Below are 18,606 nucleotides of genomic sequence, written 5' to 3'. Positions count from 1 at the left end.
GTTGTGTATCCCGGGTGTTTCTCGCCAGGATGGGGTTAACCTACAATGAGGATGACCTTTGAGAGTACACTGAGGAGGAAGCCAAGAGTCTCTGCAGGGAGAGAGGGATACCCACAGGAGGCAAAAGCCGCAGGAAATTGTACCTCTAAGAGGCCCTAAAAAGGGGGAACCCTTAGAGCCCTGTGGGGACCTTTCAGATTACCCCTCCGCATATCTAACGGGTGGATTTGGGGGAGACCGTGTGGATGACTTCAAGACTGAGGAAGACAGTGAGGGTTCGCAGTCTATAACCCTGGAGGGTTGTGAAACTGAGGAAGAAGAAGATGACAGGGTGGAGACGCCAGTAGCTAATGGGGCCACCATAGGCAGGGAGTCCCGTGCTGGGTCCAGCCCCAGGGGCACTGCCCCATCCCTTTCCCTGTCCCTGGAAGAGTGGGTAGATAGGAGGGAAGAAAGGGAGCACCAGCTGGCTTTGGAGATGCTCAGGTTAGAGCACGCCAAGGAGTTAGCACAGCTGAGGGAGCAAGAAAAAAAGCTGGAGACTGAAATGGTCCTTGCACAGGAAAGGATGGCTGAGGATGAAAGGGCCTTCGCCAGGGAGAGACTAGCTCAGGGGGCTAGGTTGTCCTCTGAGAGTGGTTTCTGTGGTCTGGATTCACCAGTGAGGGTGGGATCCAGTGGTGGCAGTGAGAGTGAATCCAATGTAGGAAGTCCCACTCCCAGAGCCCGGGAGTCGGTGCCTGATTCCCAGGAAGAGGGGGACAGGTTGGAGTTCAAGAACAGTGAAAAACTGTCCCACCAGTCATTGGGGGGAGTTTGCGGATGTGTGTTGGACTGCATTGGAGGATTGGGTAGTGTGTAGCACGGTGAATGATTAGGAAGGGCTGTTCCAGGTAGTTATCAAGGAGCACATGCTAAGAAGTTGTTTCCGAAGGTTGCGCCACCACCTGTTGCAGTGTGGGTACTCTGACCCCAGGGAGCTTGCACGGGAGGCAGACCTCTGGGTGAGTGCCAGAGTGTCTGAGGAGGCATTGGGGAGTGATCCAGAAGGGATGGCTCAGGGATCTTCCCACCCAGGGAGGGGGAAGAAGTGCAGAGTAGCCCAGCTAGGCCCCAGGGTAGTGAGAGGGTTGTAGGGCCTCATCTCCCATCTACAAGAAGGAGTGAGACAGGGAGGTGTCCCGAGGTGCCCCAACCGCAGTCTCATGGCCTGGAGAGTTCCATACGGGAGCTTAAGGGAGGGGGCCTAGGCTGAACTGATAGGCCATTCATTGATTGGGATCGCCTGATGTCTGGAGAACCCAGGGTGTCTGTAACTAGAGCTCCAGTGGTTCTGGGGTCTGCTTAGTTGCAGGGTTTAGATCCTGGACTGGGATGCCAGGGACAGGTACTGCCTGACCTGGCGAGAGGGATGGCTGTAAGCAGTGTCCCTACCTGTTTGACTTCCAGGGGCACTTCTCCAGATGGGAGGGTGCGGCACTCTGGAAGGGGGTGCAGAGGATGGAAGGACCCACCTCTCGCACTGGCTCAACCACAGGGCTTCGATCCTGGGTTGGGAGGCCCGGTTCAGGTATTGCCTGACCTGGCGGGAGGGACGTCTGTAAGCAGTGTCCCCCCGGAGCTGACTTCCAGGGGTACTACTCCAGTTGGGAGGGTGCGGTACTCTGGGAGGGGGTGAAGGGGAAGGGAGGACTCGCCCCTGGCACCGGTTCAACCTAAGGGTTTAGACCCTGGGTTGGGGGATCAGTTGGAGGGTCACGGCCCTGGACTGGGGAGAGAGTGGTGGTCTGAGGGTGCCCCGCATAGGAGGAGAGTGCGGAACCCCAGAAGGAGAGGTAGGGGAGGAGAGCCTCGCTCCTGACTGCTGGTCAGCCTGAGGGTGCAGACCCCAGGAGGGAGGACCAGCGGCAGTGTGGAACTGCACGGAGGAGAAGTAGAGTGGCCAACGGGTACTACGGGCCTGGGGCTACTGCCCTCCACTCTGTGAGACAGCAAGGTCCAGAGACATCTGGATGGCCTAGGGGCCGGTCCTGGCCGCAATCAACTAGAGAGTACCGGTGGGGTGGCTTAGTTGGTCCAGGGAGTGTTGACAAATGGAACCACCTGGGTCCGGAGTGGCGGAGAACCAGCGGGTGCCCCTGCAGTTGCGGGCCTGCGTCCATGTTTTCTCACCCTAAGCAGGGAAGCCCATCAAGACATTGATTGTTCTACCCTGGCTTTTGGCTGGGAGGGGGTCATGTTGGACTTGGCCCCGCTTGCACGGTCACCCTGAAACTTTTTGCCTTCCCCCTAGCCTTTTTGCTCCTGAAGAATTGGTGGTTTCCAGATGTTGGACCCTTTAGCACTGGTTAGCAGTGCAAATTGTGTGTGCTTTCTGCCTTACATAGGCTTACCTTAGGACCCCCCCCCCCCATGGTAGAAAATGTAGAGACCATGTGTGGTGTGGAATGAAAATAAAAAAGCTGCGCAATGGTGGGCGCAAGTTCATTTTAACAGTTTGGGAAATGTCACTTTCAACAATCACCATTTCTGTGTCCTTTGTACCACCTGCCTGAGGTGGGTTGCAGGTCTAGTGTTTGAAGTGACCAAGGCGGCTCCGCCCCCAGAGGTGTGTCTGTCGCCCACACCCCCAGCTTTTGGAGGGAAGTCTGGCAGACAGGGTGCTGTACACCTCCCCAAAAACAAGTTGAGACTGGATTAGCAGATAACCTTCTAGAAGGTTCTGGCCCTTTCTGGTAGGTGGGGTGAGAGGTGTATATGTAGGGGGACTGTGCCTCCATGTGATAGACTGAGCGTGGACTTGAATGAGAGGGGACACTCTGCCAGGAGGTACCGCCGCAAGGGCCTGTGTGCTGGCCCCTGAGCCCATCTGTACCCCCCTGCTGTCCACAGGGCTAGAGAGAGCCCATTGCTGGAGTGAAGACTGCTCTGCCAGGAGGAGTGCCACTTTATTGGGGTTGAACATTCCTAGGAACTGCTGTCCTCTATTGATGAGTGCCCACTGACTGCTGAACCTGCCCAGCATTGCCGGCCTGTTCTCCTGCCCTAGCACCTCATGGGTGCTATCATCTGTTTGCCTGCACTCCAAGGAGGTGAGGAGCATGGGTGCTACTCCCTTGGGTGGCACCCTGGGACAGTGAGCCATCTAGCACCTCGTGAGCGCTGCCTCCAGCCCCTGCCCAGGAGAAGAAGGTGCGTGGGTCCTGCAGCGCTGTGCTGCCAGAGTGTTATATTCACATTGACTATGCTCTGCTTGCTGTCTAGCGCCTCGTGAAGTGCTACAACTGTTTTCCAGCCCCCAGGACTCTTAGTCCTGCATTCCTGGACTTAGCGCTGCAACTTTACTCCTGCATGAGGAGAGCACTTTATCTGTACTGCCCAGGAGGAGGAAGGAGCTGGTGCCTGGAGCGCTGTTCCGCGAAGGAATTCCAGCGTGTGGGATTCCCCCCTATATTTTTCCAAAGGAGCGGGTGCCCACCCCGCATTTATACAAAGTTACATATCTGCCTAGATGCGTCACTTTGTAAATAGGGCGCAGTATTGTGCATGGATTATGCTGCCGTACCGTCACTGAAAAGTGACGCAACGGTGGTGTAAGGCCTTCATAAATAAGGCCCTTATTTATTAATACACATTTGGAATATATATGAGGGATGATGCACTGAAGATTATACATTTGGAAAATCAGGCTTTAAGATCACTACTTTGAGCAGAGTAAGGCTATATACATAAATTCTGTTCCAAGAAGAGATTGAATGGCATGGGTATGTGTAGGGTTTCACGTCATGTATAAAGCAGCTGTAGAAAGAATTTGAGGGCGCTCTTGAATGCTTGATGTGTGGATCTGTAGCAGAAGTGGGGGATGAGAATTTGAGCCATATCATGTTTAAAATTACTCCTGAATTGATTTCTTCCAGGTTGGTACGAGGGTGATGAGAGAGGATGAGACTAGGCAGATAACGAAGGTCGAAGAAGCTGGAATATCGGTGGCCCTCCGGTATTTATTTATATTTATTTATTGGATGTATGACGTTACAACGCAGGCTATTACAACGCCTGCCTTTACAACGCGGTTTTTACATCGCATACCATTACAACGCATAGTGCTTTTAGGTGCTGGATAGTGAATAGTTTAATTTACTATTCCAACTCCAGTCCCCGTGGACACTAGGGAAGGTTATTGGATAGTAAATTAACCTATTCCCTATCCTATAGCGCCCCCAGAGCAATGCGTTGTAATAGTTTGCGTTGTAATGGTTGCGTTGTAATGGTAGTGCGTTGTAAAAGTTTCGTTGTAAGTGATGTTTACCATATTTATTTAGTGTTTTGTAGAATGCAAACCAGACCCGTGAGGGTATCAGAGGACTTTGCAGTAGTATCAGGTGGGATACAGGACAAAGGGGGGAGGAGAGCCGAAGGGATAGGGAACAAATAGATACAGTATATGGCAAGACAAACAATCATAATATCCGACTACCTTTTGGGATAGGAGCAAAATGATACAATAAGCTAGAAAAGGAGTCTCAACACCCTGGAGGTTTGTTCGGAAGTGCCGGGTGGGTAACATAAGGAGAGGAGGCCAAGGGATAATGCTGTAACGATAGGTGAAGTCAGGTTACGAAGGTTATAAGAATGAAGGATGCAAGAGGCCTCTGATGGCAGTAAAGCAATGGAGAGCCAAGGCTGGAAATGGAAGGACAGAGCTGGGAAGGCAAAGATGATTAAAGATTCATTGGTGCAGAGGTTATAAAACAATCTAGGGAAGAAAGGTGCCACCAGGATGATAGACTAAATTGTGAAGAAGAGAGAACACAGGACAAAGCTTTGGGGGATACCTATAGGAAATGGTGTTGGAGGAGGGTAAATGTGCATCTTGATACAGAGAAGCTGTAGATAATGGAGAAGGAGGAAAACTGGTAAACGGGCAGAGACCTTGAAGTTCAGAAAGGAGAAGGTGGGGGGGGGGGTTCACAGTACTGAAGCCAAAGAGCTACTGAAGTTTGCAACATAAGATCACACACTCTAAGATGAGTTGGGGCCATGTAACATCAATGGGAGAGACTTAGAGAAGAGATGTGTGAATAAGGCAGCACTGGGTTCTGGAGAAGAAAGGAAGGAGGAAGACAGAGGAAGGGTTATCAGGAAACAATCTAAGAGCTGTGGGTGTCTTGAGCTGGAAGACAAGAGCAACAGAGCTGAAGCATCCTCCTTAGAAGCCGGTGAGAAAGAAGTGTTTGAAAATATCACTGAGGCAGGAGAGAATGAAGGAAGATAGAAGAAACTGTTTTATCCATCAAGGCAGAAACTATGGAAGGCACACAGGAGGGGTGGCTGTCTGGGGATGGGGAGGAGTTTACCTGGAAGGCAAAGGTAAGAAGATCTGGCTGCCAGGGGAGTGTGTAGTAAAGAGGTGAGGAAAACCAGCGAGAGATGCAAACAGCTCAGAGATGATGGATTCTGAGCATTCTTTGGGTCAAATGATGTAGCACAGGTGTTCTGAATCTGTGGTCTGGGCACCCCTGGGTCCACGATGCGTACTCGGGGGGTACCTGACTGCTTAGATAATTAAATTATATCAGATTCGCTTAATAAGGTGAATTTAAATAAAGAAGCAACATGTAAAATGTGACACGTAAAACATTCTATAAATGTGAGGTCATTAGAAATTAGAGGCTAAATATCTAGGGGAAGATTTATAATAGCTGTCGCATCCCTGCATATTAGCAGGGATGCATCAGTTATTTTGCATGACTCAAAAAAAAACTTGCGCCACCATGGATGCGCCACATTTACAATACGGCGTACCATGGCGCAACAATAGACAGATGCTTGACGCATCTATTGGCATAAGGATGACGCAGTGCTGGAGTTGTGTCGCAAGCGCGATGCAACTCCAGCACTGCTCAGGGGTGCCCTATACACAATATCCTGCGTCACTCCTTCCGCCTGCTTCAAGTAGTAACCATATGACCTATGACCTGCATCACTTAACCTGAAGTAAGTTTTCCCTTTTTATATCACTGTTATGTTATCGATAATAAGCGTATTTTTGTATACAAATATTTCTGATCGACTTCTTGGCATAATACTTTTTTTGTACCCAGACAAATGTTTCTTTTGTGTACATCATATGATGACACATGAGTAAAAGACTGTTGATGCCATATAGGTGTGCCTTTACCATTATGTATTTAGAGAGGAGCGTCTCTATCAAGAGAGCCGGATCCCAAAGGGTTATACTTCTGAATATCGACCCCAACAATATCGAGGTACAAGAATATAGAGGGCAGAATATCCGAGGCACAAAATATCGAAAGGTACGTGCATATAGGGAAGTATAGATTTACTATTCAATAACTTCACATCTACATACTTTGTAGGTATGTACCACCGGGGTACATATATCTAGACTTACTAACCTGTATGTATTTATTTTTTTGACATTTTGTCTTCAATATTCAGTCCCATCAATATTGTGGTTTCGATATTCAGGGCGCACCCCATTGCATAAGGGGTCCTGCCTATTATCAGCATGCAGTTCCTGGGCATTCGCGGGCAGCTGTGAGAACAGTTATGCACCTCTGTGATTACACTTCAGGTTATCCCAAACCTAGAGGCAGATCCTATTGGGGCATATACCTCCATACAGAATTTTGCATTATTATTTTTGTTTACCTTTCCAAATATTATTTTGGTACTCCTGTTCTTTACTGGCCTACTGTATAGTAAACACGGCTAAGTGTGTTTTGGGGGGTCTGAGTGGCTGCAGAGAACCACCTTCAAATATTGTTAAAGTCTGAGGCACGTCTGATTCTAAGATTACAAGTTGCTCTTTATATTCCGACCCATGCTAAATTCTCCTGTTCACGCAGGACTCAGAATTACGTCCTTAAATTTCGGCAGGTCAAACCTGTTGAAATTAACGTCGAAAATGATATGGTATTTACCGTACCATGCAGATTATGATGCATTAAACTCCAAAATCTGCATGTTGTTCCCCACAAACTCATAATAGGCGTGAATGATCTCACCGGAAAATTAGTGTACCCCCTTAGTATTGAATATGCTACTTACCAGTATGCATCTGTTCTTGGCATGTAGGGCTGCTAACATTCATATCTTATGCATAGATCGCCCCCTAGTGTTGGGTCCGGATGATTGCACATTGTTGTCCTGGAAGAGTCTTCGAAGTATCACGAGATAGGTGGCTCCTCCCCTGGACTACAGTGCGCATGGGCATCGACTCCATCCCCAGATTGTTTTTAGCCATTGTGGCAAAGATGGAGTGTGATAGTGTAAACGATGTCCATGCTAGTGATGAAATGCATGAAGTAGTCTGCAGCTGCTACAGGCGCCGGGGAGGAGGGCGGGCGATATGAATGTTAGCAGCCCTACATGCCAAGAACAGATGCATACTGGTAAGTAGCATATTCAGTTCGAGGCATGTGGGCTGCTAAATTCATATCTTATGCATAGAATACATAGCAGTCCCCTCATGAACGGCGGCCGCCCGTGCCAGCTGCAGAAGTCTGAAAAAGAGTTTTGAGAACAGCCTGTCCTACAGCTGCCTGCTGTTTGGAGTGCACATCTACACAGTAATGTTTGGTAAATGTATGTGGTGTAGCCCACGTGGCTGCTCTACAAATATCCTCTAAAGGAATGTTACCTAGGAATGCCATGGAGGCCCCCAGTTTGCGGGTGGAGTGCGCCCTGGGGGGTACCGTTAAAGTGCGTTTAGCCTTCTGATAACAAATCTGAATGCATTTAACGATCCACCTGGCTATTCCAGCTTTGGAAATAGCGTTGCCTTTGTGCTGTGCGGAGAAGGCAACGAAAAGTTGCTGTGTCTTCCTAAAGGGTTGTGTTCTGTCAATATAGTACATCAATGCCCTTTTAACGTCTAGCGTGTGGAGCATTCTTTCTGCTACTGTTTCTGGGTTTGGAAAGAATGCGGGCAGTTCAATGGTTTGATTGACATGAAACTGTGACACCACCTTCGGAAGGAACTTGGGGTTAGTGCGGAGCACTACCCTGTTTGAATGCACTTGTATAAATGGCTCTTGTATCGTGAGCGCCTGTAGCTCACTAACACGCCTTAGAGACGTGATAGCAATGAGGAAAGCCACTTTCCATGTCAAGAACTGAATCTCACATGAATGTAGAGGCTCAAAAGGTGGGCCCATCAACCTAGTGAGGACCACGTTGAGATTCTATACTGGAGCGGGTGGGGTCCTGGGAGGAATGACCCGCTTCAGCCCTTCTAGAAAAGCTTTAATGGCAGGCACCCTGAAAACAGAGAGATGCTGCCTGTTTTGAAGATAAGCCGCTATGGCGGATAAGTGTATCCTAATGGAAGCGTACGCTAGATTGCATTTGTAAAGATGTAACAAATAGCAGATGATGTTAGGAATGGAGGCATCTAGCGGGTCAATGTTGTGTGCTGTACAATAAATGACAAACCGCTTCCATTTTGCAGCATAGCAAGCTCTTGTAGTGGGCTTCCGTGCCTCCCTGATGATGTCCATGCATTTAGGAGGCAGGTTGAGGTAGCCAAACTCTAAGACCTCAGGAGCCAGATCGCCAGATTGAGCTGTCGCGGATCTGGGTGCTGAATGTCGCCATGGTTCTGCGTCAAGAGCCTGGGTGTGAGGTGCAGCCTTTGATGCGGTACCACGGAGAGTTCTAGAAATGTGGTGTACCATGGTTGGCGTGCCCACGTTGGAGCAACTAGGATGAGTGTCATCGAGTGTTGCTTCAGCTTTCTTGCCACCAGCGGTATCAGAGGTGCTGGGGGAAAAGCGTACGCAAATCTGCCTGACCAGTTCATCCATATCGCATTTCCCTGCGACTGTGGGTGAGGGAACCTGGCGGCAAAGTGTTGGCATTTTGCGTTTTCCCTTGTGGCAAACAGATCTATCTCTGGATGACCCCACTGTTGAAAGTACGGGTGGAGTACTGATGGATGTATCTCCCACTCGTGCATTTGATGGCTGTACCTGCTGAGCAGATCTGCCATCTGATTGTCTGTGCCCGGGAGGTGTTCCGCCATGAGGAAGATGTTCCTCTGAATGGCCCACTTCCACATGCTCTGAGCCAGGTGAGACAGCTGTGGAGAGTGCGTACCTCCCTGTTTCTGGATGTAATACATCACCGTCATGTTGTCCGTCCGGATTAACACGACTTTGTTGCACAGATGTATTTTGAAGGATTTGAGTGCCATGAAGATTGCCAGCAATTCCAGATAGTTGATGTGCATCTTCTTTTGCTGCGTCGTCCATAGTCCCTGCACAGTGTAGTGGAGCACATGAGCTCCCCACCCCTGGAGAGATGCGTCCGTTGTTAGGATAATTTGTGGCACAGGCTCCTGGAACGGTCGGCCCTTGCAAAGGTTGTGTGGATTCCACCAATGCAGAGAGTTGTACGCCCGACCGGTGACCAACACTAGGTCTTTTAACTGTCCCTGAGCCTGAGTCCACTGATGCACCAAGCATTCTTGTAGCGGACGCATATGCAACCATGCGTGCGGGACAATGAAGATGCAGGAGGCCATCATGCCTATCAACTGCATGAACACTCTCGCTGGGAGTGAGTGTTGCGGTCTGAACCTCCGGATGAGCGACTGGATGTTGCCGATCCTCACATGGTTTGGCTGAGCCGCAGCTGTCAGAGTATTGATTGTCGCGCCCAGATACTGCCGCACATGGGCTGGCTGGAGGTGCGACTTTGGATAGTTTAACGAAAACCCCAGACTGTGAAGGAGGTGAATTGTGTGGGACATGTCCGCGGTGCACTGCTGTTCCGACTTTGCTTGAACGAGCCAGTCGTCTAGGTAAGGATAGACATGTATGTTTTGTCTCCTGAGGTGCGCCGCCACGGTCGCCAGACACTTCGTGAACACTCTGGGGGCAGTGGTCACCCCGAAGGGCAGGACCTTGAACTGGTAATGCCTGTTTTGTATGGTGAACCTGAGGTACTTTCTGTGGGACGGGTGGAGTGGTATGTGAAAATAAGCATCCTTGAGGTCCAAGGTTGCGAGGAAGTCCCCCTGGTTTCACAATGGTAGAACCTGCTGTAGTGTTAACATGTGAAAATGTTCTGAGAGTATGTAGAGGTTGAGGGGGCGTAGGTCTAGAATGGGCCTGAGCGAGCCGTCCTTTTTTGGGATTAAGAAGTACAGGGAATAAACCCCTGTGCCTTCTTCCTCCACCGGCACGAGCTCTATAGCGCCTTTTTGCAGCATCACCAGGACTTCTTGCTGCAATAAGTGCAAGTGCTCTGCTGACATAGGACGGTGTCTTGGGGGTATGTTGGGTGGAGTGGATGTTAGCTCTAAACAGTAGCCGTATTGGATAAGTTTCCTGACCCACCTGTCTGTGGTGATGGATGTCCAGACTGGCAGGAACTGCTGGAGTCTCCCCCCGACAGGTGTTGGATGGTCGGGGTGCAGTGACAGGGAGTCACTGTTTGTTGGCAGCGGAGGAACGGGAATTATTGTTGCCTCTGCCTCTGTCCTTTGAGCTGTTTCCTGTGTAACCACCTCTATTCTGTTTTGGGTACGAGGCCTGGGCGCCTCCCTTGTTGAAATGCGACTGCTGTGCCAAGTGTCCTCTGGCAACACCCCGTGCACCTGAGCGACGAAAAGTGTTCCCTCTATATTGCTGAGACTGAAGCGCCCCCATTGACTTAGCCGTTTCAGTATCTTTTTTTATCTTTTCGAGGGTGGTATCAACCTCTGGGCCAAACAGTCTGTCTGGATTGACAGGCTGGTTGAGGATAGTCGTTTGTATCTCAGGCTTGAACCCTGAGATGTGGAGCCATGCCTGACGCCTTAACATAACACTAGTGTTGATTGCTCTTGCTGCTGTATCATCGACATCTAGCGCACATTTAATCGCAGCGTTAGAAATGAGCTTGCCCTCTTGTATCAGCATCTCAGCTCCTTCTTTAAACTGGTCTGGAAGGTGTTGTAAGAGCTGCTCTAAGGTGTCATAGTGCGCCCTATCATACCTGGCTAACAGGGCTTGAGTGTTAGAAATGCGCCATATGTTGGCTGCCTGCGCAGCCACCCTTTTGCCCCCTGCCTCCAGCACTTTAGACTCTTTGTCCGGGGGAGGAGCTTCACCCGTTGTCTGTGAATTTGCCCTCTTGCGGGCATTGGAGACCACCAAGGAGTCTAGAGGCAACTGTCCTCGCGTGCTGTAATTTTCCTTTTATAGAGGGTTAATCTACCCGTGTCGATAAACTGCTCTGAATGTTCGGTAGGCAAGGGTGGTCGACCAAAACCTCCCGTGAGCTGAGCCACTGATTCCTCGGTCACCGTACGAGGGGCAAAAGCCTTCGGCGCCACCTTTGGCGGTAGAGTGTAGAGTATCGGCATCGGAGTCTTGTCCAGTGGAACACTCTGCTTCGGCACCGAGTGTGTTTTTTGCTCCGACGCCTTGTCCTTTATTTGTTTCAGGGAGTCCGTGACTTGCTTTGTAAACGAAGCGGATGGCTTCGTCGAGCCGACCGACGACCTATGCCCACCCACAGGGGAAGAGCCATGCGTCGACGATATGTCTTTGTGCGGCGGAGGCGCGGATGCACCTTTGACAGCTGTGTTCCGGTCCCCCGTCCCGGTCTTAGTCGTCGACGTCGCTGACTGTGGAGCAGCGGATTTGACCTTCGGCGTAGGGGCTCCAGACTTCGGCTCGGTGCCCTTTGCTGACGCCATTTCGACTGTCCGCGTGCCTGTTGGTGCGGCAGTCGTTGCTGAAGGAGTCTCGACAGTCTTTTTCGACTTCAGCTCGACCACCTTAGACGACACTGGCTCGACGACCTTCTTCGAGCCGGTCTCCTTGGCCCCTTTCGGTACCTTAGCCTGATCGACAGCCTTCTTTGGCTTCGAGGCCTCCGAAGACGACGGCGCTGATGCAGTCCCAGACGTCTTCAGTTTCGATGATGTGTCGGCCATCTTAGTAGTTTTCGATGCCGAAGGTTTCGGTTTCGGTTTCGATTTGTGTGATGGAGGCTCCGTAGTCGTAGCCGGGCCAGGAGGCGGGGCCGAGGATCGAGGAGTAGGGTCGTGGGTAAGGCCGAGTGGCGATCCCGTGACCTGAGCCTTAGTAATTGTACGCACGGGGCATAGCTCTTCCTTTGAGCTATCTTCCGCGGCCCCATAAACTTCCACGTCGTCCCCTACCTCCTCGACGGTTTCGTACAGGTCCAGGCCCTCGATGGGTTCCCCGTAGTCGGCCTCGACCTCCGCCGATGAAGGTGAGATTTGCAGGAGAAGCTCTTGCTCGTCTGCTTCGGGGTCTGTTAAGATGTCGACCGGCGCTGGTGCCGATCGCTGGGCCTCGAGGCACGCCATGCGCCGAATCTTGAGCGTCTTCTTCGACCTGAATTTGGAACAGGCCATACAGTTGGCCTCATTGTGGTCCGGTGACAGGCACTTGTTGCATACAGGATGCACGTCGATGTGTGGGTATTTCGAACCGCACACAGGACAGTACTTGAACGGGCTTCGTTCCATCGTAGCGTCGTCTGGGTCTTGCTGCGTCGACAGGGCCTCGATGACCGAAGAGTCACCCGACTCCACAGTTATCCGACTCGAAGAGTTGGAGTACACACAAGACCGAACGCTAACAATACCGACGAAGTAAAGAAAGCCTTGTGGCCTTCAAAAGTTGTTTTATCGATTCCGAACAGGAGACGTCGAAATCACATCCGAACCCAATGGCGGAAAAAAACAATCTGGGGATGGAGTCGATGCCCATGCGCACTGTAGTCCAGGGGAGGAGCCACCTATCTCGTGATACTTCGAAGACTCTTCCAGGACAACAATGTGCAATCATCCGGACCCAACACCAGGGGGCGATCTATGCATAAGATATGAATTTAGCAGCCCACATGCCTCGAACAGCTGTTTATCGAGAGCAATAAATAAGACCTAAACTCATAATCAGGCCCTTAGACTGAACAGCATATCTGGTCTCAATATTACATTAATTATTGAAAGTATAAATTTACTATAGATAACTCCACATATATGTAAGTGACTATGTGTTTGTGTGTGGAGTTAAGAACATAAATCTACACTTCCCTTTATATCCTTGCCATCACAGTATTGTGGTAGTCAAAATTTGGCTATAATATTTGCATAGCAGGATGTATTGGAGATGATATTCGTACGTACAACCTTGAGAAACTCTTGCCCATCTCCTCTTGTCCCCAGGGACCCGTGAAGTATAGCTGTAAGCCCTAGAGCACAGGAGGGACCAGGACTCATTGTACAAATCCTCCCCTGGTCTGAGTAGGCACGCTATGAACAAGCAAGACTCACCTTCACGAAATCATAGGGGCACGAAACCTCAGGGTGGTCTTCAATGTCGAAGCTGTCGTCAAACACAAGTGTGATGGAGAACCCCTCCTCCAGTTCGATTCGGTAGAGACAGTCCGAGCTCTTGGGGTACGGGTTTGGGAAGTCGGAGCTGGATATCGTACCACTCCTCAGGGTAAAAAGATTATCACTGCACTCCACTGAAAGAGACGTAGAAACAGAAAGAGGTTGGTTACTGCACTCCACTGAAAGAGACGTAGAAACAGAAAGAGGTTGGATACTGCACTCCACTGAAAGAGACATAGAAACAGAAAGAGGTTGGATACTGCATTCCACTGAAAGAGACGTAGAAACAGGAAGAGGTTTGATACTGCACTCCACTGAAAGAGACTTAGAAACAGAAAGAGGTTCGTTACTGCACTCCACTGAAAGAGACGTAGAAACAGAAAGAGGTTGGATACTGCACTCCACTGAAAGAGACATAGAAACAGAAAGAGGTTGGTTACTGCACTCCACTGAAAGAGGCATAGAAAGAGAAAGAGGTTGGTTACTGCACTCCATTGAAAGAGACGTAGAAACAGAAAGAGGTTGGATACTGCACTCCACTGAAAGAGACATAGAAACAGAAAGAGGTTGGATACTGCATTCCACTGAAAGAGACGTAGAAACAGAAAGAGGTTGGATACTGCACTCCACTGAAAGAGACGTAGAAACAGAAAGAGGTTGGTTACTGCACTCCACTGAAAGAGACGTAGAAACAGAAAGAGGTTGGATACTGCACTCCACTGAAAGAGACATAGAAACAGAAAGAGGTTGGTTACTGCACTCCAATGAAAGAGACATAGAAACAGAAAGACGTTGGTTACTGCACTCCACTGAAAGAGACGTAGAAACAGAAAGAGGATGGTTACTGCACTCCGCTGAAAGAGACGTAGAAACAGAAAGAGGTTGGATACTGCACTGCACTGAAAAAGACGTAGAAACAGAAAGAGGTTGGATTCTGTATTGCACTGAAAGAGACGTAGAAACAGAAAGAGGTTGGTTACTGCACTCCACTGAAAGAGACATAGACAGAAAGAGGTTGGTTACTGCACTCCACTGAAAGAGACATAGAAACAGAAAGAGGTTGGTTACTGCACTCCACTGAAAGAGACGTAGAAACAGAAAGAAGTTGGATACTGCACTCCACTGAAAGAGGCATAGAAAGAGAAAGAGGTTGGTTACTGCACTCCACTGAAAGAGGCATAGAAACAGAAAGAGGTTGGTTACTGCACTCCACTGAAAAAGACATAGAAACAGAAAGAGGTTGGTTACTGCACTCCACTGAAAGAGGCATAGAAACAGAAAGAGGTTGGTTACTGCACTCCACTGAAAGAGACACAGAAACAGAGAGAGGTTGGTTACAAGTACCCTGAATATGTGACTATGGCTGTCTGTGACATTTCTACTCGCTTCCCATGTGTTATAAAGCCTACACCTCAACATCATCGCTTCTGCTGTCTATGATAACTCCTATAACAGATGACTGTCCTTAACAAGGGGGTCATAATTTTTGGCATTCTTAAATGGCTCAGGAAAATCCTTGGCTGTTGTCCGGCTTCAGCACAGAGGACAGTGGTCCAGGCTCTGGCCATTTCCAGACTGGATTATGGCAATGTTCTCTACCTCGGTGTCTCGAAAACTCTTCTCAAACAACTTCAGACAGTGCAAAATACTGATGCGTGCCTTCTACTCCTCCCTCCTAAATTCACTTAATCAGCCAGTTTTTTCCACAAACTTCATTGGCTCCCAGCAGAACGTCACATTCCATTCAAAGCTTTATGCTACATTCATAAATGTCTTTACAACACTGGTCCTCTGCACCTGAGATTTCTAGTGACTTGGGATGTGCCAAATCGTTCGCTCCGCTCAAGTTATCGTGAGTTGTCAGTGGTTTCTAGATTTAGGTAATCCTGCCAAGGGGGTCGGACCTTTGCGTTTAAAGGCCCTATGCTCTGGAATACCATGCCTCAGAAGCTGAGAGACTGTAGCTTACTTACAACTTTCTGGAGAATACTAACAACCTGGCTGTTTCAACCATCCTAACGCTTGACGATTGGGTGTGATTGTTGGGATGCCCTGGATTGGAGCTATGTTTTCGTGAAGAGTTTAGTGCTGCAAAACATTTTTTAGGTAGCCATGAGCTTTACAAATCACCTATAATAATACTCAGCACAGGGCCTCATCAGAGATGTTTCATTTGGCACCTACTGCAGTATGTATCTCTCGATTTGGTGCAGTAAGCCGGATGCCCAACAAGGAGGACGGTCAGATGTCCCATAGAGATGCCGCAATATATCCACCAAATGTGGTGCAGTCACTATCACTGTTGCCCAAGAGTTCAATATAGTAAGTTGCTGTTTAAAACAATAGTGTAAGTGTCCAATGGTCATTAGACCAATGTACCAATGTACCAAGACTGAACAGCATTTCTGGTCTCAATGTTTTGAGTAATTGGGATTTGAGAAAATTGCACTTGGGTAGACCTCGAGGGCCCGAATCACATCTGTGTTAGCTGGTGCTTGGGTAGGGACCGGGGGCCGCTGTGCTGCTCCAACGCTAGAGGTAGGTAAGGTTGGGGGGTTGGTTAGGAGGGTTGATGGGCAGACACTGATGCTTTTTGTAGGGGAGGGCTCAGCCGGGACAAAACCTACCAGCTAATTGTCTACAATGAAGTTAGTTTCCTCTCTTGCTGACTCCTTTTCACATTCAAGAAGGCGCTACATGCTGGTGGTAACTGGTCCAGGTAGCGAGGTGGCTCTCCGGAGGCTATGGCATGCAGCAAGCAGATGAGGAGTAAATAAACAAATGCCTCACTTACTTGCTGAGCCTCCTTTCTTTTGTTCCAGCGGTCACTCCTGGGCCAAAAGAGGGGCTATATCCTTTACATTTTTTTCAGCACTTTGAAAAAAAGTGTAGTTTTCCCCCCCTAAACTGCCAATTTAGCTCTTTCTTTGTAAATTATAAAATCACAAATTCTGGAGGGCCTGATTGCCCAAGCTTCCCCTGCAGACGGTAGCACGGCTTTCCAAACCGCAACATAACGTAACTGTTCACAGTAGACGACAATACAAGATGGCCGAGATGGTTGTCATTTGGAGGTCGCCAGAGGTCGCACCTGATCATCAGCTTGCGACCCCTGGCATGTTGCCTACAACCCCATGATTTATGAGGGTAACCTGAAATTATTGGTTCATCATACAGGAGTATTGAAACCGCTTGGGTACTCAAGCTCCCCTTTTTTAGTTCGAGCCTAGGCAGCGCATGCGCTGTGTCTTCGAGACATGCTGTAGTCAGTTGTGGCTGTCCAGCCAGCCCTTGGCTTTTAGTGGTTTGTTGTACTGTCTTTAAGAATAGCTTCTTTGCTTGTTTGTCCCTTCTTTTCTGTGCTTGGTCACGCCCATGGAGTAGGGACAAACTACTGGAAAATATCCGCTTGTGTGTTTAAGTGTTTTTGGGGGAACTTTTTCTTTTGTCCGTGTTCATGTTTGATGTGTGTGCCGGACTTGTTCGCTGCTCTTTTTGTTCTGTGTTCATGTGCGCTGGACTTGTTTGCTGTTTTTTTTGTGTTTAACCAATTATACATTAAACATCGCTAATGGGATTGTAACGACTTTCGTCTAAGTTTTGTTTCTAGCTTATTTTCTGCGATGTGTATGCGGACTCACAGGACTTGTTCCTTCTTCGTGCTCTGGAAGAAGCACAAATAATGTAGGGCCCCCGGGGCACAAGCAGGGATCCACTTGAGTGCGTTTATCATCTCCTGCACTCCACCGTCCCCCCGGAGTCCAAGTAGACATCCACTTCAGTACTTTTTTTAATTCACAAGCAAGCATGCCATGTGCTCTCCCGCACTCCAGTAAAGCTGCTTTAAAGCTATAATGTTGAAGAAAGAGTTGATGCATGTATAAAGGATTCTTGGGCTTGTCTGTCAAGCGCCATTTGACGAAAAACCATACACTACCATTTAGATGACCAACGCCACATGCAATGGGCGTAATCCATTCGGACACATTTTCCTCTGTATGCTTTTTATTGCTAAACTGTGTTCCACTTTTTTTTTCAGTTTTTATATATTGTAAACTCAACCCGTTCTGCATGTCAAACCTAAAATACAACAGGAACATAGCAGATCAGGAAACACTCAGTCCGAAACAGACCACTTAATATTTGAGTAAAGGTATTGAGACAGATAGGAAACCGTTCATTTTTTGTGGGAACAGTTTTACTCTGATGTTATTTTCCAAACCTTGGCCCATTTGGGTTCTCCTTGTCTTATCGTTCATTTCCTTGACCTTCGAACTGGATGCACTTTCAGCATTGACTCTTACCAGGGCTGCTCCAAAAGTCTCCAAATCTATGTCCCTAATTTCTACTATCTAACTCTTTGTCTGTGTGTACGCAACCAGTAAAATCCATAAATGTGACTTATAGGACTGACAATTCTCCACATCACTCTACCTTTGCATGTCCGGTTGTCCGCGTGGAGCAGGTAACCGAACCTGCAGGAGCAGTAGAAACCCCCAATGTAGTTGTGGCAGTGGTGGTCACAGGCGAGCTCCTCGTCACCGCGCTCCGTGCACTCATCCACATCTGTGGAGACAGAGCAAGGAACAAAACACAAGAGGATGAACACCAAGTAGAGAGATTTAGAATCAGGTCACAGAATGCAAGCAAGCAATGCCAGGAGAGTCATGGGGGGGGGGGGGGTCATCGACAAAAGAACGCCAAATGGAACAAGTGAAGGACTATTTCTGCAGCATCAGTGGCACTACTGTACTTTGTAAAAATATCGAATTTCTTTAAAATAATGTCAAATTAAAAAAATAGCTAAAATAAATAGCTAAAATATACTTAAAAATACTTAAATCACCTTAATATTATTAAATAATTAATTTACCTTATAAAAAAAACATACAAACATATATGTTAAAACATATATATATATATTAACATAATATTAATAAAAAAAGTACACAATATTATTACCGTAGGATAGCGGGAGTGTAAAAATTACTATTCCCACTCCTGGAAGTGCAACAGTAGGGAAAGCGTTAGATAGCGTAGGGGTAAAAATTACTATTCCCACTCCAAAGAGTGCAACAGTAGGGAAAGCGTTGGATAGCATAAGGGTAAAAATTACTATTCCCATTCCAGAGAGTGCAACAGTAGGGAAAGCGTTGGATAGCGTAGGGGTAAAAATTACTATTCCCACTCCAGAGAGTGCAACAGTAGGGAAAGCGTTG

At 48.4% G+C, this 18,606-nt stretch overlaps 1 protein-coding gene across 1 annotated transcript in view; it reads right to left on the bottom strand.

Annotated features, from left to right (window-relative positions):
• MASP1 (MBL associated serine protease 1) overlaps nucleotides 1-18,606 on the bottom strand; it is a 459,649-nt gene that overhangs the window by 263,647 nt on the left and 177,396 nt on the right. The window contains exons 4-5 of the mRNA XM_078666144.1: nucleotides 17,822-17,953; nucleotides 13,325-13,521 (exon numbers count right to left, since the gene is read on the bottom strand). Of these exons, the coding sequence (XP_078522270.1) occupies nucleotides 13,325-13,521; nucleotides 17,822-17,953 (329 nt within the window). The remainder of the gene's footprint in view (nucleotides 1-13,324; nucleotides 13,522-17,821; nucleotides 17,954-18,606) is intronic.

Source organism: Lissotriton helveticus, chromosome 11, assembly GCF_964261635.1.
Source record: "Lissotriton helveticus chromosome 11, aLisHel1.1, whole genome shotgun sequence".
Lineage (NCBI taxonomy): Eukaryota > Metazoa > Chordata > Amphibia > Caudata > Salamandridae > Lissotriton > Lissotriton helveticus.
The sequence above is the reverse complement of the archived record's forward strand: the minus strand, read 5'-3'. Positions and strand labels throughout refer to the sequence as shown.